Genomic DNA, 25,724 nt, shown 5'->3' on the forward strand with positions numbered 1-25,724 from the left:
TCTCTCTCTTTCTCTCTCTCTCTCTCTGCATCTCTATGAATAGATAAATAAAATCTTAAAAAAAAATGCAAACACCTGGTAGCGAATGCGTCAGCTTGGGAAGGTGAACTGCTGTAACAAACATACTTGAAATCTCAGTGACCTCAGACAACAAATTTTATCTCTTGCTTACGTCACAGCCCAATTTGGGCCAATGTGTGCGTGCACATGTGCGTGTGTGCCCGCACATGTGTGCCGGTTGAAGGTGACCCAAGATGAACAGCAGCATCTTGATCCCAGGGCTGCTACAGGTGAAGCCTTGCTTCAGGGCAGCCCAAACCGGATCTGCAATAGAGCCCAACTTTGCTCCCTCTGTCTTCCTGCTGCCAATGATCTCCTTCCCTTTCTCTTGCTTCTGCTTCTGCCTCTTGTTCTCATGTCTGTTACTGTGTCTCTCTTTCTTTTCTGGGCTCGGAGGTCCCCTTCGACCCTTTGTTTCTTCTTTTCTCTGTCTCTTGTCCAAAGTGGTGGTTTATTGGGGCAGAAACCACACCCAGTTCTCTCTCTTTTTCTAAACCATAATGTCCCTGACCAAATAGTATCTGAAGATGCTCTTCCTGAAGAAGCAAAACAGGTGTGTTCCTGTCCCCTTTGCTCCCTGCCACTAGAGCACATCAGGCGCTTCCCCAGAGGAAGAACAGAGACCGGAAGTCAGGAAGGAAGCAGCAGAAAGCAACAGACTGAGCCATGCAGTGGCAACCAGTCCTGGCTTTGTCCCAGCTCTGGCTAGCCCTCCAGATGACCCAGGACTGCCATCCTAAGGCTTTTGGGTATCCCTTGGCCCGCTACCTAACGATGGAGAGCTCTTTGCAGTTTTTAAAGTACAGGTGCACTCAGAATCACCACAAGGGGGATGCTATGGCAAGGGAGCTCTGTCCATTCTACTGGCCCAAGGAGAGTATAGCCTGTATCCAAGGTCACTCAAGAAGGTGGTGGTAGAGGCACCTAATGGCTTCTGCTATAAGGAAGGCCTCACCAGCTTCTAGCTCAGGGGCGGCCCTTAGTTAAAGTGCTGCTGAGAATTTGCTGAAATATACCAGCCACCACTATGATGATGATGATGATAGTTAATATAGTAAGCACCTACTTTGTGCTATGCAATGTGCTAAGTGTTTTATATGCAATATCTCACTTAATTTTTTTTTATTTATGATAGTCACACACACACACACACACAGAGAGAGAGAGAGAGAGAGAGAGGCAGAGACATAGGCAGAGGGAGAAGCAGGCTCCATGCACCGGGAGCCCGACGTGGGATTCGATCCCGGGTCTCCAGGATCGCGCCCTGGGCCAAAGGCAGGCACTAAACTGCTGTGCCACCCAAGGATCCCTATCTCACTTAATTCACCTCGCTTACTCCTAGTCCTTTCAGGAGATACTTATATCATCCCCATCTCATAGGTAAGAAAACTGAGATACACAGAAATTTAGTAATTTGCCTAAGAGAGAAAACCACATAACTAGTAAATAAATGTCAGTGCTATTGAGATGAATAGGTGAGTGGTCGGATGGAGGGCTGGCTGGCTGGAAGAATAAATTAATGGTTAGGCAGTTGGTTAGGGACTTGGAGTTAATAAAGGATTTTAATATCTCTGTCCCCATCAGCTCAGCCAAATATTAGCCACCTAAAGGCAGGGAGTAAGCCAAGGAAATCCAAGCGTCCTCTCTCAAGCTACCAGTCTACACGGACAAGTTCATAAACAGCTGCATCCATGCTCAGTCAAGGATAAATTCATACCAAGCAGGATGCAGAGAGGCAGATATACACGTGCACAAGAACAGTCTTACATTGATATGCAAATATAACTAACATAACCCAGTTATACACATACACCAGGACCTGCAAAGACCAGGATGCATGTTGCATTTAAAGCCAGACTGGAAAAAAAAAAAGCCAGACTGGACTCACTTCCCATAGGAACACACACTTTGCAAGGACATATTTAGAGACAAGGTCATTCACAGACAAGGGCACAGATATACAGAAATGCCCATCTATTCAGAGACATGCATATATAAATGGGGATGTTCTACATGTGTGCGTGTACACACACACACACACACACACACATCCTGTAGGTAGAACACATCACAGACAGGATCAGTCTCTCTCGACAAAGCCTCAAATAGGGCCCTGTCACCTTTCCACAGGGCATTCCTTCTCAGCCTCCCCGCCCCTTCCCATTCTAAAAACCATCAGTGGTCTCTTGGTTCAAATTAGGACTTATCTGAAGAGAAGGAGGAAGGCAACTCTGAATTCACTCTAATCTGTTCCTTCCAGAGAAGTCCCAAGGATCATTTTAACATGCAAATGTGAGGGCAGTGACTTTATTTACTCTATCTCTCTATCTCTCTATCTCTCTATCTCTCTATCTATCTATCTATCTATCTATCTATCTATCTATCTATCTATTTATCTATCATCTATCATCTCCATATCCCCAGGGCCAAGAACAGTGCTGGACACAAAATAGGTGCCATTTTCAGCTTAAATGCCACCTCCCCAGGGAAGTCTTCCTAGATTCTCTCAGCCTGGATTAGATCCTCCCTACCCTCTCATACACTGCAGGTGCAGACAAGCACCAATATGCACTAAAAAGCACGTAAATATATATCCTGTATGACACTCATCACAGTTGTAATTAAAATTATTATTACAATAAAACTATCATATGATATTATAATTAAATAATTATATTGGCATAATCATCTGTGTATGTTGTCAGACTGTGAACTCCATGAATTCGGGGACCATGTCTGTTTTATTCATCTCTGTGAGCTTAGGGCTGAGTACAGCGACTAGACTGGATGAGCACTCCAAATTACTCAATGAATGTGTCTATTAAGTATCCACTATCTTCCAGGCACTGTATTTACATCCCATCTTCACCATGGCTTGGCAAAGTGAATATGAATTATACTCATTTTTTTGTTGGGAACCCTGAGGGCATTTGCCCAAGGTCACACAGTTAAACTAAGGATAGGCACTCAAACTCAAGGCAGGCAGTCCTTCTTCGACTCTACTCTACTGAGCTGTCTGGCCCTTGGCATCCTCCATCTCCCTGGGCTCTGAAGCCCACACCTCTGAGTTTGTTTCTGACCCCCCACTGTTCCCTATTCAGGACTCATCACTTCCCCCACCCACCATCTCGAGCATCCCCCACCATCAAACCTGTTCTTAGAACATATTATTCACATGCAGGTACAAGTAGTGGACGACTCAGATTTCCCATGGGAAAATTATATCGTTACAAGGGATCAAAGATTTAAGCTTACAGGCCCAAACCCTACTGGGGGAATTTTAGGCATGAGCTAACCAAGAAAGGAGAAATCACACCAGGAGTCCACTGCCTATATTGCTGGCCAGAGGCCAAGTCTGTTTCCGTTGGCTGCCTTTCCTCCTCTACACTGCCAGCTTTGTCTGCATTCACCCCAGGGACCCCCTGCCTCTCTTGCCAGGTGAGCAGGCAACCTGGAGCACAGCAGGAAGAGTACTGGCCCAGGTCAGGAGGCTTCTGTCATGGCAACAGCTCTGCTCCAATGTGCTATGCAGCTTTAGGCCGTCCCTTGCACTTTTGGGGCCTCAGTTTCCCTCTGTCCCAGAGGAGGGGGGTGTTGGATGACCTTTCAGATTCCTCCCAGCTCTGGACGTCTGCCTCTGACAGATGGGGCTGTCCGGTTCTGAGTAGTAGGAGCTCACACTTGCAGAGCACGTACTGTGTTCGGGCACTGTTCTAAGAACTCCACATTTATAACTCACTCCATGATGACACTCACACTGGGAGGCATTGTCCCCATTTTACAACTGAAGAAACAGCCCCAGAAGAAGTTAATTTGCTTGCTCAAGGTCACTCTTCCATTGTGGCATAAAATATTATTCCCAAACTTAGTGGTATAAAACAGCCACTGTTTATTCTGTGGGCCAGAATTTGGGAAGAGCTCAGCTGAGCAGTCCCTGCTTGTGTGTCTCTCATGCACCTGCCATCAGATGTCAGTTGGGGCTGCATCCAAGTTAGACACCTAAGATCACTCAGTCGCATGTCTGGTAGTTGATGCTGGCTATTGTCTGGGGACTCCGGTAGGCCTACTGTGGCCTTTCCAGCAAGTGAGGTTCAGGGTAGTCCGGGTCCTTGTGTGGAGGCTGGCATCCCCCCAGAGTGCGTAAGCTAAGTGAACCAGGAAGAAGCCACAGGAAATTTCCTGAAGTTATGCATGTCACTTTTTCTGCATTATTTTGGTGAAAAGCCAGGTACTAAGGCTGACCCAGACTTAAGGGAGGGTAACATAGACCCTACTTTTCAATGGGAGAACAGTCAAAGAATGTACACACATGCTTTAAAACCACCATAGTAACTCAGATAATTAGTGGAAAAGCTAGAATCTGAACCTCCAAGCAGGGTTTGCATGCTTAACTGGCACACATGTCTACTTTCAACATTTAGGCCTGGTTCCTGGGAGTCTCACTGCTGGTCAATCAGACATTCCTCATGGGTTCCTGAGACTCCTTCCCCAGCTCCAGGACAGTGTTTCCTTGGCCTCCTTGGTGTCCTGTCTCTTGTCTAGACCTCTGAGTGCTGCTCTCTCTCTGGCCTGTCTTCCTTCTGCGTGGTCTTAGGAGGCCAGTAGAGCAGGGGACAGAGCACTGGCATTCCCCATTTGCTGTGCCCTTGAGTGCATCACTTTCCCTCTGAAAGCCTCCGTTCTTCATCTGTCAGTTTGGTGGGGAGGTAGTCATAAAGTTGCCACTTTGCAAAGGGTGGTGAGGGAAGACTTTACCAAGAAAGTGATGTTTGAGCATGGGTCTGTGAGAGTGAGCCACACAGCTCTCTGGAAGGAAAAGTGTTTCATCCAGAGGAAACAGCAAGCTCAGCACAGTGGGCCTGGAGCTGAGGGAGCCAGGGATGTGGTAAGAGGCAGCAGAGAGGGAGCAGGGCCAAAGGAGTTAAGACTGCATCCGACTTGGACTTTTACCTTCGAGTGAAATGAGACTATGGGGCGGTTTTTGGCAGAGGAGCAGTAGCCTCTGACTTCCGTTTTTGACATCCTGATACTGCCCTTGAAGACAGAGGAGGCTATGAACAAGAACTCAAGAGCCGTTTCTAGGAGCTAAGAGCAACTCTCCAGCTAAAGGCCAGCAAGGAAATAGGGGCCTCGTCCCACAGCCACAAGAAACCGTATACTACTAACAACCCAAATGAGCTTAGAAGCAGATTCTTTTCCAGAGGCTCCAGACAAGAGCCTCATCTGGCTGATATGCTGTGAGGCCTCAAGCGAAGAACCCTGTCAAAGCTGCTTAGATTTCTCACCTATATGACTGTACGTTAATCCATGGATGTTGGCAAGCCTCTTAGTTTGTTATGCAGCAACAGAAAACTAATGCACACATTATCTTACTTAATCCTCACAGCTATCCAAAATAGAGGGTCTCTCTATTGTACAGAGGAGGGAACAAGTCAGGGAGGTGAAGGGTTTTACCCTAGGCCACACAGAAGGACAGTGCCACAGCTGGGAATGAAACTCTGGGCTCTTGCCATCTCCCCAGGCCGCTTTGCAAAGAGTGTGTGAGAGCAGCTGGCAGAGGTTAGACATCTGGGGCTTGGCTGGATGGGAACCTCAGGCCCTGGGTTAGGGAATGGAGTTTGGGTTTCTGACCATGATTGTGTTCATCCTGGGGACTCTGAGTGAACCCATGCACGTGTGAGTCTGAAGACTATGGGTCCCCAGAGGCATATCTGGGGCTTTGTCAGTGCAAGTGTGTGATCCTGGAGTGTGTTAATTGTCTCTGTGTGTGTGTGTGTGTATGTGTGGGGGTGTCTGGGCAGTGTATCCATCACTCCCAATGCCCAGGGAGTGATGAGGCTCTATGTGTCTGGGTGTGAGCATGTGTGTGTCCACTGAAATGTGTTTGAATGACTCTCTGTGTCTGTGTCTGAAGGTAACTGCATGAATCGGCCAGGGTTTGCTAGCATTTGTGTGTATGTGTGAATCAGTGCTCTGGGAGTCAATGGTGGGGGGCTACTGAGTGTCTCTGCGCAGGTCTGAGAGAGTGCGTCATCAGAGGGCATGAGTGTCTCTGTGTGTGAATTTTAAGATGACTGTGAGTAGTGTGGGTGCATGGGAGTGTGTGTGCCTGTCTGAACTTCTCAGTGGGTTTGTGTGGGATCTGAGGGGCTCCCTGTGTGGCCAAGGTGGGGTGGGGGGGGTCCCTGCTTTTCACTCTGAGTGTCTGCAGGTCTCTATGTGAGTCAGTGTGTGTCCATGGGTGTATCTACCTCTGGGTGGCCTGTGTGAGTCCGAGGGTGTCCACAGGTGTATCTACCTGTGTGGGTCTTTGGAGACTGTCAGAGGGTGTCTGTGGATGGATACAGCAAATGTCTCTAGGAGTGAGCGAGTCTGTGGGTGCACCTCTGCGGGTGTGTGTGTGTGTGTGTGGGTCTGAGGACGTCTGTGTGCCCCTCGCAGAGCGAATGCACTCGCGTGGGAGCGGGTTTGAGCTCCTCTGCGGCTTCATGCGTGAATCTGAGGGTCTCCGTGCGGGAGGCTGAGTGCTGCGCGCAGGTCGCTCTGAGAGCGGGTCTCCTCTGAGCCTGACCGTGTCGCCGGGTGAGGCCTGTCTCGGTCGGTGGCTGGACGCCCGCATCCGGGGCGAGCCTGGGGGCTGGGTGCGGGGTTGGGGCAGAGCGGGGCGGGGGTGGAGGCCCGGGGCCCGGGGCCGGGGGCCCACGCCCGCTCGGCCCGCTCCTCCCGCGGGGCGCGCACACCTGCTGGACTGGGGGCGGCGAGGCGCGGCCCCACCCGCGCCCTCGCGGCTCCCACGCCCCCGCGCGCGGCGCCCCCTCCTCCGGGCGGCGCCGATTGGCTGCGGCGGCTGCTCCGAGCCCGCCCCGCGCGGCCGGCTGGGGGCGCCGCGGGCCAGAGCGCTGCGCCGCCACCTCCGCCGCCGCCGCCGCCGCCGCCGCCGCCGCCGCCGCCGCCGCCGCCGCCGCCGGGAGCACAGCGCGCCTCGGGCTCCGCGCGCCGCCCGCCCCGGCCCGCCGCCGCCCGCCGGCCCCGCCGCGCCCGCAGCCCCGCCGCGGAGCCCCGGCCTAGCCCGGGCCGCCGCCACCACGCCGCGCGCCGTACTCCGCGTCAAGAATGGGGCGGCCAAGCTGCCCAAGCCGCCCGCCGCCGCCGCCGCCGCCGCGGCCGAGGCTCCGGGCGCCGGCGCGGGCATGGAGCGCTCGCAGAGCCGCCTCAGCCTGTCCGCCTCCTTCGAGGCGCTCGCCATCTACTTCCCGTGCATGAACTCCTTCGACGACGAGGACGCGGGTGAGCGCGCGGCCCGTGCCCGGCCCCGGGGGGGCGGGGGTCCCGGGAGCCAGGGCAGGAGGCCCCCCGACCCGGTGCGCCCCGGGAGGCGGCCGCCCTGTCCTGCCGGTCGCCGGCGCCGCCCGGGGACGCCCCCACCCGCGGGGCCAGGGCCTGGGGCTTGCGGTGCCTCCGCTCCGGCCGCCTCCGGGGACCCCAGCTGCTCCGCGTCACCCCGTGCCCGCAGGTGGGCCCCTGGGGGCGTCCGGACCAGCTCTCTTCGCTCACCTGAGCCTCTGGGTGCCCCGCCGTGCCCCGGGTCCGACCCGCCACCCTCTCCGAGTCTTCGTGGCGCCCACACCTCGAGCCCCGGGGCTTCGGCCGCCTCGCCCTGGGGCTCCGACGCGCCCCCTGCCTCTCCATCTTTGTCTTGCCTGCATCCAGAGGCTCCCAGCCCGAGACCCCCGCCCTGCGCCAAGGCCTGGAGCGTCCCCATCTGGCTTCCCTCCCCTTCCCCCAGAGGCTGGGGGTCCGGACCCCTCGTTCCTGTCCGACTGGGGCGGCCCGCGGGGGCCCTGGCCGGGTGCGGCCTTTCCTCCCTTCCCCTCCCAGCTGGTCCCGGAGGGAGGCGTTGGGCGGCGCCAACTCCTCACCTGCGCGCACCGCCCCCCCCGCCCCCGACCCCGGAATGGGCCCGGATCCTGGGTGCTCCTGTCCCTGGAGCAGCCCTTCGGGTGGGCTGAACCCGGCCACCGGCCAGCGGCCCGAACCTCGCGCTCCCGGGCCTGCGCGCAGCCTCCCTCCGCCGGAGCCCAAGGGGCGGGGAAATGTCGGGAAGCGGGCTCTTTGGGGCCCTGGGACCGGGCAGGGGGCACATGAGGGCTCCAGATATGTATTTTTCGGGGAGCAAGCGAGTCACCAACAGGTGGGGTAGCTAGAGGGCTTGGGTGACAGTTCCCCAAAGAGTGCCAGATTGGGAGTCAGAATCAGGTTCCAGTCTTGCTCCTCTTATTAGCCGTGACCTTGGGCAAGTCACGTCACCCCTAGCCTCGAATCCTCATCTGTAAAATGGGATGATGGTGTCTCAGAGCATGCAGTTAAAAGTGTTTTCTGAAAATCTGATGTAACAGAAGCTGAACATCTGAGAGTATTGGAGTTCAGTGGGAGGACAAAAAAGGAGAGGGGTGTATGTGATGGGGAGGGGCAGAATGGGTTCATGGACACTTTTGAGAGCCTGATGAAAACCTGGACTCTCTCTGCAAAAAATACACATATGAATCGTCCTCAAAATTTTGTCTGTAGTTTTAGGGAGTTTATGGGTCCTGCTGAAGACTCCCTGCCTTCAGGGACCCTCATCTGGTCTCCAAGTTATCTGGTGAGACATGGGATGGAGCAGTGGGTAATAGGTGCTCACGTCTTCCTGCTGGAGCAGGAGGCAGGTGGGGGAAAGGTTCTCCAGAAGAATTTGTTGGCCAAGTGAATGTGTGGGGGTATGTGAGGCAGACTCCTGGCAGACCTAGAGCTAAGGGTGGGGTAAAGATGGTAACGATACTGCAGAGCCATTTTACAGAATCACCATTTTATGAAAAAAGTAACTGAGGCTCGGAGCATCAGGAGCTTCCCCCTCGATGTAGCTGAGAGAGGTCATTACTCTGGACAAAGCAAGGTGAGAATAATAGAGAAGCTGTCTAACACAGTGGCCTCCACTGGAGGAAATCAGGTTAGCATGAGGACTATGCTCGTGGGGCATAGGTGAGCTAACTCTTCCACCCTTTGCCTAATGGTCAGGGACTCTCCTGAAGTTCAACAGGCCACTTAGGTCTCAAGAGGCAGGTGAAGCAGGAGCATGGGTTTGTAGGAGCAGGAACAGTGGCAGGGACAGTTAGGTTTTTTCTCCCAAGTGGTGCTCCATGTCGTGGGTCAGATGTCTTGGTTATCATTGCTGGTTGCAAGCAACTTGTTCTGATTTCACTTAAGTCAGAATAGGGAACTTCATGTAATATTAGAGATTTTTTTTTTTAATGATTCACCTGATGTTTTTTTCCAGCAAGTTTCTTCAAATTCTTGTTTTGTATTTGGAAGAGACCCAGAAATCATCCTGTCTGATCCTTTTTTGCCCTCAAGTGGGTGAGTGAGTGTGTGTGTGTGTGTGTGTGTAACCCAAGGTCACCCAATGAGGCAGGCACAGAGCTGAGACTACAATCAGGTTTCCGGTTCTCTTTCCAGTAAACTACTAGCCTTCTGTCCGAAAGAATTTTTTAAAAAGCCAAATCTCACTGTATAGAAAATGGTTCCCAGGTGAGGGGTCCCTAGGGAATGGCTGACAGCCAGGAGTTTGGTTTGGGCATCTCGTGTTCATGGTCTGCTCATCTTAAGGGATGCTTTGAGGTTGGGAGGGGGAGGGAGACAGTGAAATTTCATTTCCGGGAGACTAATGAGTGTCTGGTAAGAATCGGAAGTAGGAAACGTTGTCTTGGCGCTTAATTTCTCTCGTTCTTCTCAAAGTCATTAATTTTCTCCTAAAAAAAGCCTTTTGGATTTATTCTTTTAGAACAGCACCGTGCTGAACTAATTTCTAAAAGCAGTTGGACTAATCTGTCACATACTGGACAGAGACTGCTTCAGTAGGAGGGCTACTAGAACTGGCTTTGCTCCACTTTACACTTCCCTGATCCCTCCCCTGGCCCATTGATGCCATGCAGTCTTATGGCTCAGAGATGTGTCCCTGATGGCTTCTGGCTCAACTAGGTGCCCTCTCTTTGATGCTGCTTCCAAATTTTGTGCAATGCATCTTGTCCATCGCCCAGGTCGAGCCAGATCCATCTGCAGGATTTACCTGCCCCTTCAGCTGGTTTCCTGAAAAACTGTGTGCGGAGAGGTCTATTTCATTAATCTTAACTGGGCCAGAATACTTTTCTGCATTGGGCTTGGGAGCCTTGGGCATTTTGTGGGCATAGGAAGCTGCTCCTTTCCCCCATCCTGTTCTAGCCACCCTGAGGCTCAGGGTACTGGTCATTGTAAATTCCTAGTATGCCTCCCAAGGAGCATCTTCCTCTGTGTACACACTGAACTCATGTCTTATGCTGCTTTTCCAAAAATGCTGTCTTTGTCCCTTTTCCAAAGATGCTGGGGCTTTAGAGAGACCCGGACTTGGGGGCATTATTGTGTAGGTATCTTCATTGCTCAGCCTTGGTGGCACTGAGTTTGTATTTGGAGAGTTAGATACATGACCTCAGCTTTTTCATCCGGATGAGGAAGAAAATAATAGCATGGACCACATAGGGTCCACATTTTAAAAATGATTACCTTCCAGTAGGCATCCTCCTATGTACTTTAAATATATTAATTCTTTCCTCATAGCAACTCTATAAAAAATGAACATCTTAACATCCCCATTTCCAGATAAGAACTCTGAGGCACAGAGAGTATTCGTTCAAGGTCACTCAGCCAGGAACTGAGGGAGTTAGGATTTGAACTTGAGCAGTCTGACTGAAACATCCATGCTTTTGTTTATTATGTTGTTTGCGCCCTGCAAAGGACTTAGTACAGTATCTGGCACCAGGTAGTCTCTCACATACCTGTTAGCTATTTATCTAATTATCAAATACGACTTGTTTCTGAGCATGACTATAAAAAAAGAATCTGTGGGATTCTCAAAATGTTAGCTTTTATACTTTCTATAAGCTAATTTTATTACATTGTTGTGGCTATTAAGGCCGAGTTGGGCCCTCTTTCTTGGCAGTGGTTTAAAGATGGGGATTTGGGGGACTTGTGTGTGGAACAAGAGGGTGGGAGCAGTCCAACTCCTTGTTTCCCCGTTCTTCCTTAACAGTTATTTTTCATCACATCTGTAGTCCTAGCTCTGCCGCGACACACTGGGGCATGGCTGGGGAGCAAGGGTGTCGTCACTTTCCAATTAATGCCAAAAGGGGGTTGCTGCCATCAGGGTCTGGAATTGAGGATGGTGTCCCTGAGTCTGATCTAGAGGTTTCAGCATCCAATTCTCCCTGGCCTGGGAGAAGGGCGGAGAAGCTGGAGCAGCCAGCTCTGATTTGCCCATAGGATGCTTCGATCCAGCACAGGAGGAAGTTGCCATGGCAACACCGGGCCGGCTACCGGTCCCTCTCATAGCGGTTAGGGCCACGTCTCTGGGCTGCAGAGCTCTCCACTGCACCACCCTCTTCCGCTCAGGCCAAATCTGGTGGATGGGGCGGTGCGGTGGATGGATCCCCCCTCTCCAGCTAGTACCAAAGCCCACTCCCTCTGTTTTTGGACAGAGGGAAATGGAGAGGGTTGTCTGAGTTTCTTCTCCTGGATTGTGGGGTGGAGATGCCTATATCTTGGCAGACAGATCCCAGCAGGGGGAATTAGAGCTCTAATTCTTGCCCCCAGCCAAGGCACCTGGAATGCCAGCCCTGGCCCTCCCTCCCCACCCCCAATTTACTCCATTTGGCAAGAGTTTTCTTTCCCAGACCAAGTGCTAACTTTTGTCCTTGAAATTTGACCTGAGCTTTTTCAGAGACACAAAATGTCCTGCTGTTTTAGTCCTTCCAGCGCTAAGAGGGTGGGTGGGAACGAGTACTTCAGCCCCAGAGCGGGGCTGGGGCTGAGTGCATAAGGGAGGGATGGTGAGGAAGATGCCTTCGAATATCCTTTGGGATTAGGTCCACTTGAAGTGTGAGGCAGAGGTTTTGAAGCCTCCATTCCTCCATTCCCACCCGCTTTTCTAGGGCAGGCCACTTCCTGTCCCCCCCCCTCCCCCCGCCCCGCAACTTACTGCCAAGTGCTGTCATCTCCTTTAGCTTTGGAAGTTGGGCAGAACTCTTCTAAATTGGGATAACCGAGGCATGGTAAAGGATTGAGCCAGTGTTCCCATGGTTCGTGTCGTGGGGCTGGATGAAAGTATGGACCAAAACTACTTTATTTTAATCAAATTATCCTGAAAGAGGCATCTCAGAAAAATCGAGTACATGGCAATGCACCCCTTCCTCCACTACCCAGATCACTGCCCTACAGCTTTGCTTGGATGCCTCTAGAGCTCTCTCCTTAAATCACTCTCCCTCAGCCCCCACCCCCCACCTCCCTTCCCTGTCCCCAAGCAGCCAGACTCCTGGCTCTGGCTTCCTTGGGTTTGCAGTTGCAGGCCTGTCTGGTTCTGTTTGGTGGGAAGTGGGAAGGAGGGCTCCAGGCACATCGGCTTCCTTTGAGCGCGGTGCTCTGCCTCCCTCCCCACCCACCTGGGCCCCCGCGGAGCCGGTTCTCCTGGCAGGCTGAGTGAGGGCGGGGCGGAGGTGTGCGGGAGAGCTGAAGTGTGAGCGCCTCCGTGTCAGCTGACCTGCCCTCCGGGGCTCTGGGCTTTTACTTTGCCTCGTCTAACGTCTTTTCATTTCGGCCTTAACAACCATTAACAACCATCGTTTCAACATTTCTTTTAAGAATTGTTGGAAAGGTGCCAGTTTTGGAGAATATGTTCACAAGGGTGCACACACACGTCCTGCACTGTAATCTATGGCCCCCACCCTCTCCAGGGCTACTCACAATCCCACTATCTTACTCTCAGTTCCCCTCACCTCCAGTCACCTGGAGCAACCACATTGCAATCCCCTCTCTCCCCTCGTTTATCCTATGTGGTGAGGATTGGCCGCCACTGTGGCTCTGGGGCCTCAGACGAGTCCTTTAAGCTTCCTGGGCCTCAGTCTCCTTTTCTGGAAAAAAGGGTTAATTATCCTTGTCTGAGCATCTCTCAAGATGGTAAAAATAAAATGATTGAAAGTCTTGCTTGGCTGTGTTCTGCGCTTTCCATGATCTTACTGAATCCTATAGCAACCAGAAGGGGTAGCTCCTGTTGCAGACATGCCCATTTTGCCGATGAGGAAAAGCCGGACAGCTTGGAGTAGTTTAATGACTTTCTTGGGTTGCACAGTGGTGATTCAGACTGAGGTGTGTTTGACTCCAGAGGCCACCCTCTGCCTCTTTGCATGACATGAGATTCCAGGTGGGAGAGGGACCTGTGTGCCCTGGGGACTGTTCTTGTGCTAACAAAACAGCAAGTGCCAGAGGCTGGGATGTGGGGTCCCATCCAGATTCACTTGTGGCCCTCCAGGGTCCGCCAGTCCACTCCAGTCGACCCCAGCCTGCTAGATTGCCTTCCTGGCCATCATTTCCTGGATGATCCTCATCATGGGGCTGCCTGGCCTCCTTGAAGAATCCAGTTGTCTGCCCTGGCCCTGGGGGCCGAGCCATCACCTGCCTCTCCAGACCGATGTAGGCCAGTGCTGGATTATATTTAACGCTGTGCTATTTCCACTTGACAGCTCCAGAGCGCCATCCCCCCTCCCCTTTTCTCCTTCCTCCCTCCTCCCTTTCTGATTCACTCGGAAACTGACGTGGCTGATGTCAGCGCCTTATTCTTAGCCCCCGTAATTGTAACTGCATTTAGCAGTGGGCACTTCATTAACAGTTTCTGTGATGGGGGAGTGAGATGACTGCGTGCCTGGGCAGGGACACCGGTGGGGGTGAGGAGGGGGCAGCTGCTGCGGGGACCCTGGCTGGCTGCCTCTTCTGGACGGACCCACTGGGCGAGTTCCAGGCCTGGCTTCCCAAGATTGCCAGTCTGTGAAGGACCCGTGGAGAGCATCTTGTCCATTCCCCTTGTTAGGCAGGGAGGGGAACTGAGGCTCAGAGAGGCAACAGTTTGCCAAGGTCACGTGTTAAGGATCTAGGGCTCTGGCCTCTGAGTCCAGGTTTTCTTCTTTGGTATTTACTTATTCAACTAATATTTAATTAGCTGCTCAGTGCCACACAGTATTCTAGGTGCTGAGGCTATATTGGGGAACAAGGCAGATATAGTCTCTGTCTCATGGGATTATGTTCTGTGATGGGGGAGGCAGATAATAAACAGGGAAGCAATTAAAAAAATAAGTAATTTCAGATTGTGTCAAGTGAAATGAAAATAAAACTGATGGGATAGCAGATAACAACAAGTAAGGTACTCAGGGAAGGCTCACTGAGGAGGTGACATTGGGGTTGAGGCCTAAATGACCAAGAGTCAGCCGAGGGAATATGAGAAGGTAGTGTGATCCAGGCAGAGGGAACTGCTGGTGCAAAGGCCCTGAGGTCAGTGTGAGTTTTGGTGTTTATGGAACAGAAAGCAGACCAGTGTGGTTAGAGAGAATGGGTGAAGGGAGATAAGCTCAGAGATGTAAGTTGGGGACAGATCACTCAACCTTGCAGACAATGAGGAGTATCAGGTGGGGGAAGGCAAGTTCTAAAGTGGGAAAAGTAAAGGCCTCCCCAGCTGTGTAAAGTCAGAGAGAAGCCGAGAACTCATACCTCCTGAATCCCTGTCTTTTTTGTTCCTTAGACATAGGTGGCTGTGCCTTTATTTTATTTATTTTATTTTTTATTTTTGGCTGTGCCTTTAAATGCATCTTGTGGCTTCCTGTCATGCTGTAGTCTGGGCAGGGCTCTTTCTGCACCCCTCCCCCCATCTCTACTTCTTGAATCTTGCCTGACCCAGCTTTATAGCTCCTCAGGCTGACGTAGCTGTAAAAGACCTCAGGGAGCTTCTGTTGTGGGACAGAAAGAACATGGCTTTGGAATCCAACAGACCTGAATTCTCATCCTGCTTCTGCCACTTCCAAGTTGTGTGACTTTGGGCTAGTGGCTTCAACCCTCTGGGGCTCGATTTCCGCATCTGTATAACCGGGGAGCATTCTTCAAAGGGTTATTATGAAGAATACATGACGTGATGCACAGAACGCACCTATTCCAGAGCAGGGCACGTGGCATGGTTTCCTTGGTTACAGGGATGAATGAGATCGTGTGTTCCATGTTGAGCATATAGTAGATGCTCAGTTAGGGGGTAGTTGCTGTAATTGTGGTTGTCCCATCAGCTTCAGTGGGTCAGAATCACTTAAGGGTCTTGTTAAAACACAGATTGCTAGGTTGCCACCCTGGTGTGTCTCATTCAGTTTGGAGTAGACGCTGAGCATCTTCTTTCTTTTTTTTTTTAATTTTTTAAAAAAATTTTTATTCATGATAGAGAGAGAGACAGAGGCAGAGACAACAGGCAGAGGGAGAAGCAGGCTCCATGCACCGGGAGCCCAACGTGGGATTCGATCCCGGGTCTCCAGGATCGCGCCCTGAGCCAAAGGCAGGCGCTAAACTGCTGCGCCACCCAGGGATCCCAGCATCTTCTTTCTAATAAGTTCCCAGGTGATGCTGATCCCAGTGCTGTTGGTCCAGGGACCCTACCTTGAGAACCATTGGGTTAGAGAAGAAAGCTAGAGAGAACTGAAGTGTTTTTCTGAACCTAGGATGTCTCCTGGCTACCTGCGTCTTAGCTGCTGGGACATTGGGTACCAAAATCAGAAGCTGGGAATAGTCATCAGGCATTCTTGTCACCAGGACATGGTGTTATATCAAATGAGCCTCACATGCTGCCCTGCTTTGTACCGGGCTTAATGTCTGGGACCCCATAAATCCTTTTGGAAGTCATCTATATAAATGATAAATTAGTCGACATGAATAACACATCAGGCCTTAATATCCTTTTGTGGGGTATCAGGCTCAGTTCTGGGGATTCTGAGAGGTTCAAGTCTAGCACCTTTACCAGAGGGAACAGGACACAGTCCCTTTCCTGAATTGGAGAAAGGCAGGCAGGGCTATGTCTTAAAACCGGGAGGTTCATTTGAGGACAAGCCTCTGCTGGGAAGAAGTAAATCAAAAGAATCATCGATGTAAAGGGGCAAAATGCTGGGAAATGCTACCAAGGGAATTTACTGAGTCAGTTAATTTAGATGTTTCTAAGAAAAGGGTCACTGATAATTTTCTAGAGAAGGTTGAGATTTAACTCGGGTTGGAGGTGTGTGGGGGGCAACCTTGTGTTAAGATTTCCTCCCACCCCAGTCCCATGAAACTCTAAGTCTGACGATAAAGGCATTTACAAATAGTTTCTAGGTGGGACTTGTCCTAAACTCATGGGAAACACTTTCTAAGAGGGTGGCTCAGGGTCATAAAAGAGCACAGGCTTTGGGTTTAAGTCTTTGCCCTGTACCTGCTGAGTCTCTCTCTCTCTCTCTCTCTCTCTCTCTTTTTAAGATTTTATTTATTTATTTATTTGACAGAGATCATAAGCAGGGGGAGGAGGAGAAGCAGGCTCCCCCCTGAGCAGGGAGCCTGATGCCACCAGACTTGATCCCAGGACCCTGAGATCATGACCTGAGCTAAAGGCAGATGCTTAACCCACTGAGCCACCCAGGTGCCTCCCAGCTGAGTCTTTTGACTATAATATGTAATTGTTCTGCTCATCCTCATCCTTTGCAAGATGGAATGAATAACTGCCACCTTGTGAGAATTAGAGATAATGTGTTTACTACCCGTGGGGCATCCAGGAAATGAAAGCTGCTGCCGTTCCTGCATCCCAGGTGCAGGATGGGCAGATGGTGGGAGCACACACCTGGGGTTGGGACTCATGCCTCTGGTCTGGATGGCTGGTGTTCACTGTGTGCCTAGTGGAGCCCAAGAAGCTGTATGAGGGGCCAGAAGGGGTCTCCTTTCAGCTGTTGAATTTCAGTGTCTTCTCTGGCCGCTTCCCTTTGTCTTTTGGGCCTCAGAATTCCCATGTGCAGAGAGAGGGTCTGGTGGGCTTGTTTATTACATACAACAAGAGTCTCCCAGAAAACAGGACACTTATCCAGGCCCCCCATCTCCTCCTTTGGATTCCTCCCCCACTCGGCTGTAGCCCCTCTGTGGTCATTTTTGTCTCCAGGGTGTCCCCCTCCTGCCATGGTTTCTCTCTGGCTATTGGCTGATTGGTCATTGAATACTTTTGAAAAGATTAAGTGCTATTTGGAGTAGGTAATAAATGCAGTTGTATAACATGTTAAAAGCATGAAAAGTATCTAGTGAAAAGCATCCCAGGCACCTCTGTCTTCTGAATCCCATGCCCTCCCTGGGACAAACACTGTTTCCAGTTCTTTCTGCTGTTACTGATGATATGTTATAGTAAACAGGTCAGACTGCACCAGTGGATGCTCAAGGAAGCACCAACCTCCCTCCTACCTCAGCCACCCAGGCCTATTCCCAACACCACCATTTTTATTGTCTTTTAGGCCCGTGGCTTTTTCTTTATTTTCCAGTCACCAAATTCTTATTAGGCACTTCTGGTGGTGGTTAGCTCTGTGCCAGCCACTGTGCAGGTTTGAGAGTAGTCAGATTAGATTAGGCAGTATAGCTTGGTGATGGTTATGATACAGACTGCAGTCAGATGGCCTGGGTTTGAACACTGGCTTTGCTGCTTATTGGCTGTATGTCCTTGAGCCAGTTAGTAACTTCTCTGATCTTCAGTTTTCATGACTCTAAAGTGGGTGAATAATAGCCCCTCCCTGCCCTGGAGGTATCATGAGGATTAAGTGAGTAAATATTTGTAAAGTGCTTTGTAGAGAGCCCACACACAGTAAAAGTGTATCAAGAATGTTAGGTATTGCTGTCTCAGAGCCTCCAAGCTGGGAGTCCATCTGAGGTCATCTGCTCATCTTCATTCAAGATCCAGAGAGGGATTGCATGGTTTGCCCAAAGGCTCACAGCAGATCTGTGACAAAGCCAGGAATAGAACTGATGTTTCTGGATTCCCAGCCAGAGCCTTTACCTCTCCCATGAGGGACCCCAAGTGACCATCCTGGACCATATCGGCACCTGAAGCTTTAAGACTTCACCCTGAATCTCCAGTACTTGGTGTCCCTGGGAAATGCTGCCTGGAACCGCCTGGGGAGTGGGTGGGAGCCTGTGTCCCTAACTGGGGCCTGTAATTGAAATTAATTAGTTCCTCAGCAAATGTCCCAAGAACCATCTTTTCATCTGCCTGGGCCCAACACCAAGACTGGACCAGGTGCCTCTGGGGCCCGCCCAGCCCCAGGCCAACTCATCACCAAGCCATCTGGCCCCAGGAATCTGCCACTTTTGCCCAGCGTCTCTTGGGTGTGCTGAGTTCTGGGAAAGGGACCCTGGCCCTTTTGGGAATCAGGTGGGTGCCGCTAACTCGGTAGGAATGAGCATAAGGAGTATTCTCAAGCTCCTCTCAGGAGTCTTCAAGCAGAAAAGAATACAGGAGAGGGAAGTACTCTTCCCTCTTATCGCTGCTGTCTCAGCCTGAGACGTGGGCTCTGGTGCAGGTGATGTGCTGTGTGGTACTCTCAGGGGAAGCCTATGAGAGAGATGCAGGAAAACAAGCAGGTAAAGGTGGGTAGTCAGCCACAGCCTAGCCTCAGCCTGATTCGGGGAAAGCTCTTGGGAGCGGATGGCGTTGCAGGATTGACTAGCCTCCTGTACTCCTGTGTAAGTCATTGGCTATGGGTGGTCCCAAAGGTCAGAACAAAACTTTGGGGGCAAGGGAGCTGCCATCAGCTAAGAGAAATTCTCCAAAGAAGGGGCACCTGTGAGCCAGGACCTGCAGCTACTCACAGCAGCTATGGAATGGGTATCCTGCTTGGTAAAGGGAATCTGGCTGGCCTGGGAACTTCTGGCTGAGCAGTGTCTACCCCTAATTGTGGTCACCCTCTCTACAGTCCCACAAGGTGTATGTGATCATTGCAGTAGGTGGGCTGGAGGAATCAAGTATCTGGATGGATCCTTGACTTGGCCACAGTCACACAGCTAGGGAACTAACTGTAGCACAAGGCTTCAAATCCAGTTCTGACTCCAACACTTGTGGTCTTTCCCAACATTCTCTATTCTCTACTGTATTTCATTTTTTTGTTGGGAATATGTTTGTATAGTTTATGCTGCTTAGTGGGCTTCTAAGTATGCTTTTGAAGGGTGTCTGTCTTGATGTTCAAGCCCTTTGTGTTTGACAGAATATTTTTGACTGTTTGATCTCACCCAATCCTCATGGAAAATTGGCTGTTTCCAGACAGGTGGGCAAGGGCCCTAACAGGCTGCCAGAAGGAACAGGTGAAGGGGTAGCTGATTTGTTGTGGAATGAACCCTGGAATTGTCATAAGAAAACTGGATTTGAGACCCCATATCTCCCAGTTTTCCGGTTGAGTGGCCATGGGCAAGTCATTCTCCTCTTGAGCCTTGCTTTTCTCTTTGGACAAACAAGTCCATGGCTGTAAGCCACAGGTAACCCTGCAAGTATTCTAATAATACTGTAAAGACTTGGGATGGCTTTGACTGGGTGCGGTGGGGAGTTCAGAACCAGAGATGACCTCTGCAGTTTGTGTATGGGGAATCATCTAAAGTAGGGCCTGTCAAATGGACACAGTGACATTTACCCTGCTGACCAGGTTTGGGTTCCCCCAGAAGCAGGTCCTGAAACAAGGCTTTGAGTAAAGTATTTGGGTGGGCCACATGAAATTGCCACTTTTAGGAGTCAGAACAGTCACAAAGCAATTGTACATGGTTTGTGTGGTTCATGAAGTGGATGGATTAAACTGCAGGAGAGGCATGAGAGAAAGTGAGTCGAGAGAATGGAGTGAGGGAACAGTATGTTGTCAGCCAAGTTACCCCTGACCGAGAGCAAGTGGAGTTGAGTCTTGCTGGGGGCTTCTGAGTAAAGGGCCAGACAGTGGATATTTTAATCTTTGTGGACCTTAGGGTCTCACCACTACTCAGTTATGCAGTTGGAGCTTCAAAGCAGCCACAGAGGATATGTAAATGGATGGGTGAGGCTGTGTTCTAATAAAACTTTACAACAATAAGCTGTGAGCCACTTTAACTCTTGGGCGGTAGTTAGCAGAACCCTAGAGTAGAACATGCACCTTGATTATCCCACCCAGGAGTGAGGGAGCTGGGGTTTTTATACTCCAGTTCCTGTTGGTTGTTGGTGGAGGGCCATCGGGGCTGGGCTAGGGAGTATTTGTTGCAGTATTTCTAGCCTGCTACCAGGAGGCAGCTCTCAGGCCAGGAATTATAGTTGCTGGCATCAGGAGGTCAGACCAGTGGTCACTGACAGTAGTAAAGATGGAGGGATACAGGACAGGGCACCACCAGCATCACTCATGCCAACTCAGGGGCATGGCTTTTGGAGAGTGTACTAGAAAGAAGGTGGCAGGATGAAAAGGAAATCACATTTTTGGGTAGGGCTACATTATTTAATTTCATATTTCTAGATTTTCCAGCCATTTGTTACTTTTAGGCAAAAATTGGCTCCTCTAGTCTTGGCAGTTTTGTTTGCATTGTCTACCTTCCTGCCTCTGCTTCAGCAGTTCCCTTTTCTGGGATGCCCTCCCCCTCCTCTAAGGCTCTAATGCCACTGCCTCCAGGAAGCATACCTCTTTTCTCTCACACGGAGTAGATCACTCCTCCTTGGCAATCACTGGCACTTCACTCTTCCCTCTCACCAGTATTTGAAAGTGTGGCTTCTTTCATGTTCCCACTGCCACACTGAGAACCCCTCCAGATTAAGGACTGTGTGATTCCCTGTCTGCATCCCACCTGAGAAGCATTGATTTGGGAAAGGTGGAGCTGAATCCCAAACCCCTCCTTCCCTCCTATGCTCCCTACCAACTCCACTTCTTTTCTTCCACTAGTAGTTGCATAGGGCCAGGCCCTGTCCTAGGTGGTGATGACCTAAGAAATCCCCGGTCTTTGCTGGTCTCGTGGAGTTTACAGTCTGATGCTGGGACGGGTTAGGCTTTAGATTACCAAAAGGAACAATTAGTAATTTGATCACTACTGTGATAAGTGCCATACAAGAGAAGAAGGGTGCCAGGAAAGACTGTAGCTGGGAGAACCGACCTGTCCTGGTTGGGAGGAGAAGGGGTGGAGATGGCTAAGCTGAGACCTAAGGGATGAGTAGATGAGTTGGCCAAGTAGGGGAGGTGGGAGTGAGATAGGATGCCATATGCTGAGAGGACAGACTTGGGAGTCAGTTGTGGGAGTGGGGGGTTAAATCCTGGAGTTTCTCAATCTATATGGCTGTCTCCTCTTTTCTCTTATATCCCTGTTAACACATGCACATAAAGGGAGATATTAACTGTAATTGCTTCTACGTGGCAGATTTGTGGGTAGTGTTTGCTTTCTAGTTAGTGCTTTTTTTTTTTTTTTTTTTGTATTTCCTGCATTTTCTATGATGGATGTGTCATAGTGAAAATTGAGGGCTTCAGAGTCTGAAGACCACACTCTCACTGGTAGTTGTGTGAACTTGACAGTGTAATTTAATCACGTGCTGCTTCTCCTCCTCTCTGTAAAATGGGGACAGTATAGTGATGATTAACACATGGTGCCCATCACGTTTGGACATTTCACCTACATTAATTTATTTGAGCCTCACAACCACTCTGTGAGGTGGATACTATCACTATGCCTGTTTTATAGATGAGGAAACAGGTACAGAGAGATGGAGTGTATTGCCCAAGATCACACTGCTGGTAGTCAGAGGCAGGATTCAAACCTAGCTGTGTGCCAAAGTCTGAGTTTAACCACTTGACTATGCCACCTACTTCACAGGACAGGAATGAAAATTAATGAGAGGATGCTTGTCAAGCTGTTAGCATAATGCTTGACACATAGTTAGTGCTCTGTAAATATTAGCTCATGTTATTATTGACAGCTGTGCAAAGGCCCTGTGGTAGGAAAGGCACATGGTGTTTTGAAAGCTCAGGAAGGGAGCACGTAGTTGGCAAAGTATCAGGACTGGATCGTACTAGATCTTTTAGGTCAAGAATCCTGGACTTGAGCTTATGGACAGTTGAGCTCCTGCTGGGTTTTTAACAGGGAAGCCACAGACTCAAATTGCAGTTTGCAAAGACTTCTCTGGCTGCAAGTGGGAAGAATAGAGCCAAAAGGCACAAGGATGGCTCCTTTTGGTTATAACAACTCTCCCCAAATGGATCTGACCATTCCAGCGTTGAATCCTCAGACTGGCAATGATGATCTTCTGGTGTCTGGGCTGGCTGCGTGGGCTAGTGCGCAAGACACGAAAAAGTCAGGAGTGTGTCACCAGGCTGGTCTGGTGATGCTGGGAGGCTGGGAAGTGCTGGTTTGAAGGAAGAAACAAATTACTCTCCTGGAGACGAGGCTGGGCCAATTCCTGCCGTGTTACATTATTAAATTTGTAATCTTCATTCTGATACTTCCCAGCAGTGAATAAGAACCAAATTTAAAATGCGGGCTTTACATTTCTGGAATGAAGCTCTTTGTCAAGAACTCTTGAAACCTATAATTTCTCTCCAGAGGTGAATGTCTGTGTCTTTAAAAAAAAAAAAAAAGAAAGAAAGAAAGAAAATGAAAAAAATAAAGGAAAACCACTGTTCCAGGTAAAGGTTGGACTTAAAGGGTTGTCTGAAACCCCAGCCTCCAACCAGGAATTGGGACTTAGGATCTGTATGTCTCCAGGCCCAGAAAGGGGTCAGAGTGGGACTGGGCCTACAGACACCCAGGGCTGCCCCAGAAATTTAAACCCCTAAATCTGGGCCTTGCCAGGGAAAAAAGGTGAGAGAAGCCTCAGGTTCACCTTACCCCCAAGTAGTCTGCAAATTTGTTGACTTTTGAAAGGGTTTGGTAAAAATCAGGCCATAGTCCCCGAAAGAATGGAACATCAATCTGTGGCAAGGTTTCTCATACCTGTGTGGTGAATGGCAGACCTGGCTGCTGGTAGAGCTGTGGGCCTGTGGCCTGCTTACACCTGGCCAGAAGGGCCCTGACTGGGGGCCTGCAGCATTACTGGGCAGTTCTCTGGCCCTTCTCACTGGGTGAGGAATCTGTGGATGAAGGGATATACTCACCTGGACCCCTCTCTCTAGGCCATGTTCTATGTATGTGGGATCCTAGAATTTATTTTTTCTTTCTTTCTTTCTTTCTTTCTTTCTTTCTTTCCTTTCTTTTCTTTTCTTTTCTTTTCTTTTCTTTTCTTTTTTTTTTCTTTCCTCTCTTTCTCTCTTTCTCTTTCTTTCATTTATTCATGAGAGACACAGAGAGAGAGGCAGAGACATAGGAAGAGGGAGAAGCAGACTCCCTGCAGGGAGCCTGATGTGGGACTTGATCCCAGAACCTCAGATCATGCTCTGAGCCAAAGGCAGACAGTCAACCACTGAGCCACCCCGGTGTCCCGACCCTTCCTCAGGTCCATCCATTTGAGTATAGACTCTGCCCGTTGCTGGTGTCCCCGTAAGTGGTCCAGAGTGGCTGTTTGTGGAGGTGAGAACAGAACACAGATATGCAAAGTGGGCCTGTTATAGGAGGAGGGTGGGAATGAAGGGGAGGCAGGCTGCAGCTGAGGACCTGCTCCCTCCTCACTCCATATTCAGCCACGGAACACTGTGGATTCTAAATTGGAACCTGTGCTGGCCTTCATACCCTTATGTAGGTATATTTGTCAGGATAAAAGGATAGAACATATTTTATTCAATAGCCTAATTTTGTAACTTTTAAATATTTAGAGTAAGTATGAGGGCCTCTACTCTTGTCCAAGGCCCCACAATATGGGGGGCGGCGGGTGGGCTGCCTTAGTGCCATTCTCTGAACTGAGAGCAAGAACAGCCCAGGGATGGCCCTTCTCAAGGTCCCATTTGGTACACGTGGCTTGTGTGGCACCTTTATGCAGACACCCACCCTGGGTGATTGAGTAAAGAAATGACTGGTACCTCCTGTAGGATGGATTAGAAAAAGGCCCCTCTTCTCCAGTGCCAGCTCGGGAACACAGGCTGTATTTCTGCCCCGGTGCCCCAAAGTTGGCACCTTTGTGCAAGTAGCAGCTTGTCCAGTATTCCACAGGGCCCCATGAACCTGAACCAGAGAGGGGCCATGGGCAAGACCAGAGGGAAAGGGCTGATGCTCTGGGATCATGATGTCATTTTACATTTTTAATCATCATCCCCCCTATGATAACGAATGTTTATTTTTGTTTCACACATGCTAGGTGCTCTGAGCACTTCACCTGGACTCTCCTGTTGAAACCTCCACATATGAAGGTGGTAGAAATGTCATGCCCATTGTACTGATGAGGAAACTGAGGCTCAGAGAGCAATGCTTGTCTTTGGCCCAAGGTCATTCAGCAGGAAGATCAAGCAAGCTTGCCTGGCATGTGAGGCTGTGAGCCTAACCACTGCTGTGCACAGCCCTTTATCATTTTCTTTTTAAAAAAACATTGTTGAGGGATCCCTGGGTGGCTCAGCGGTTTAGTCCCTGCCTTCGGCCCAGGGTGTGATCCTGGAGACCCGGGATCGAGTCCCACGTAGGGCTGTCTGCATGGAGGCTGCTTCTCCCTCTGCCTGTGTCTCTGCCTCTCTCTCTCTCTCTCTCTCTCTCTCTCTCTCTCTGTGTGTGTGTCTCATGAATGAATAAATAAAATCCTAAAAAAAAAAAAAAAAGCATTGTTGATGCAGTCAACGTATCTTCTGACCCCTGCTCCAGTGTGCTAGGTACTTGAAGGTAGGACGGGGGCCTCCCCCAGTAGAAGAGAAAAGATGAGCAGAGCAGATAACTGGGTGACCCCATTGAGCAGGGGGTGCTGAGTGTGGCCCTGAAGTATGAGAAGCTGTTTATCAGGCTGTGTGGTCAGGGAGGAGCTCCCTGTGGTTTATTGATGTCCTGTGGGGGTGAGGTAAGTGCTTCAAGAGGAGGTGGGGCAGGAAACAGGTGGATGGTTGGGAAAGGCTCTAGTGCCTGGGGCCCATCTCGGAGAGTAGAACTCTTCTCTCCTATTCAGACTTACTGGGGCCTTGCTGCGAGGGACAAGAGAGATGTCCTGCCCACCCCTACCGCCATCCTTTGCAAAGGTGGGAAAGTGAGTTTTAGAGAGTGATATGCTGTGTTTTTGGCCAGGATGGATCTGGGACCCAGGCCTCTGAACCCTCCCAGGCAGTGGCCCAGTCCCTTTACTGGGCTCCTGGTATGCTGGGAGTGGTAAAGTCACCGCTTATCACTTTAATTTTTTAAAACAACATTATGCTTTCACTAGTCACAAACACTTGTACAGTTGTACTAGCTGACATTTCCTGAGCACGTACCATGTTCCAGATGCTGTGCTAAGATTTCACGCACATTCCCTTGTACAGTCCTCAATCCTGTCCAGTCCTATTGCCATTCCTGAACTCCTCCAAGGTCACAACCTAGCAAACAGCAAAGCCAGTTTTCTTCGGAGTATCTGCTGTGGGTGCCCATGGTGGAGATTTTGAGAAAATGCAGAGAAAACACCCAAAAAGAAAATAAAAACGACTCTGATTCTATCATCCAAAAGCAGAATGCTTAACCACTGGGGCTGTTTCCCTCCAGTTGTGTGTATGTGTGTATATGTGTGTGCATGGGTGTGTAGTGTTTAAACCAAGGCAGGGTCATGCTGTGATACTGTTTTGTAAACTGAAGCCACTATTTAAAAATCACCTTAAAAGGACCTTCACAGGCTGGTCTCCACAGGGATGCTCTGATTTCTAGGATCAGGTCTCGAATTGTGTATG

The 25,724-nt window shown here is 50.3% G+C and overlaps 1 protein-coding gene across 2 annotated transcripts in view; it reads left to right on the forward strand.

Annotated features, from left to right (window-relative positions):
- Nucleotides 1-7,087: 7,087 nt before the first annotated feature.
- The window catches only part of RIMS4 (regulating synaptic membrane exocytosis 4), a 63,291-nt gene continuing 44,654 nt past the window's right edge, over nucleotides 7,088-25,724 (forward strand). Inside the window, exon 1 of one of the 2 annotated variants that reach the window (XM_072735755.1) lies at nucleotides 7,088-7,347. In XM_072735755.1, coding sequence (XP_072591856.1) covers nucleotides 7,251-7,347 — 97 coding nt within the window. In that variant the 5' untranslated portion in view covers nucleotides 7,088-7,250. The remainder of the gene's footprint in view (nucleotides 7,348-25,724) is intronic. The other variant, XM_072735754.1, reaches the window with a different exon arrangement.

The sequence above is a fragment of the Vulpes vulpes genome, chromosome 14, assembly GCF_048418805.1.
Source record: "Vulpes vulpes isolate BD-2025 chromosome 14, VulVul3, whole genome shotgun sequence".
NCBI classification, from domain to species: Eukaryota; Metazoa; Chordata; class Mammalia; order Carnivora; family Canidae; genus Vulpes; species Vulpes vulpes.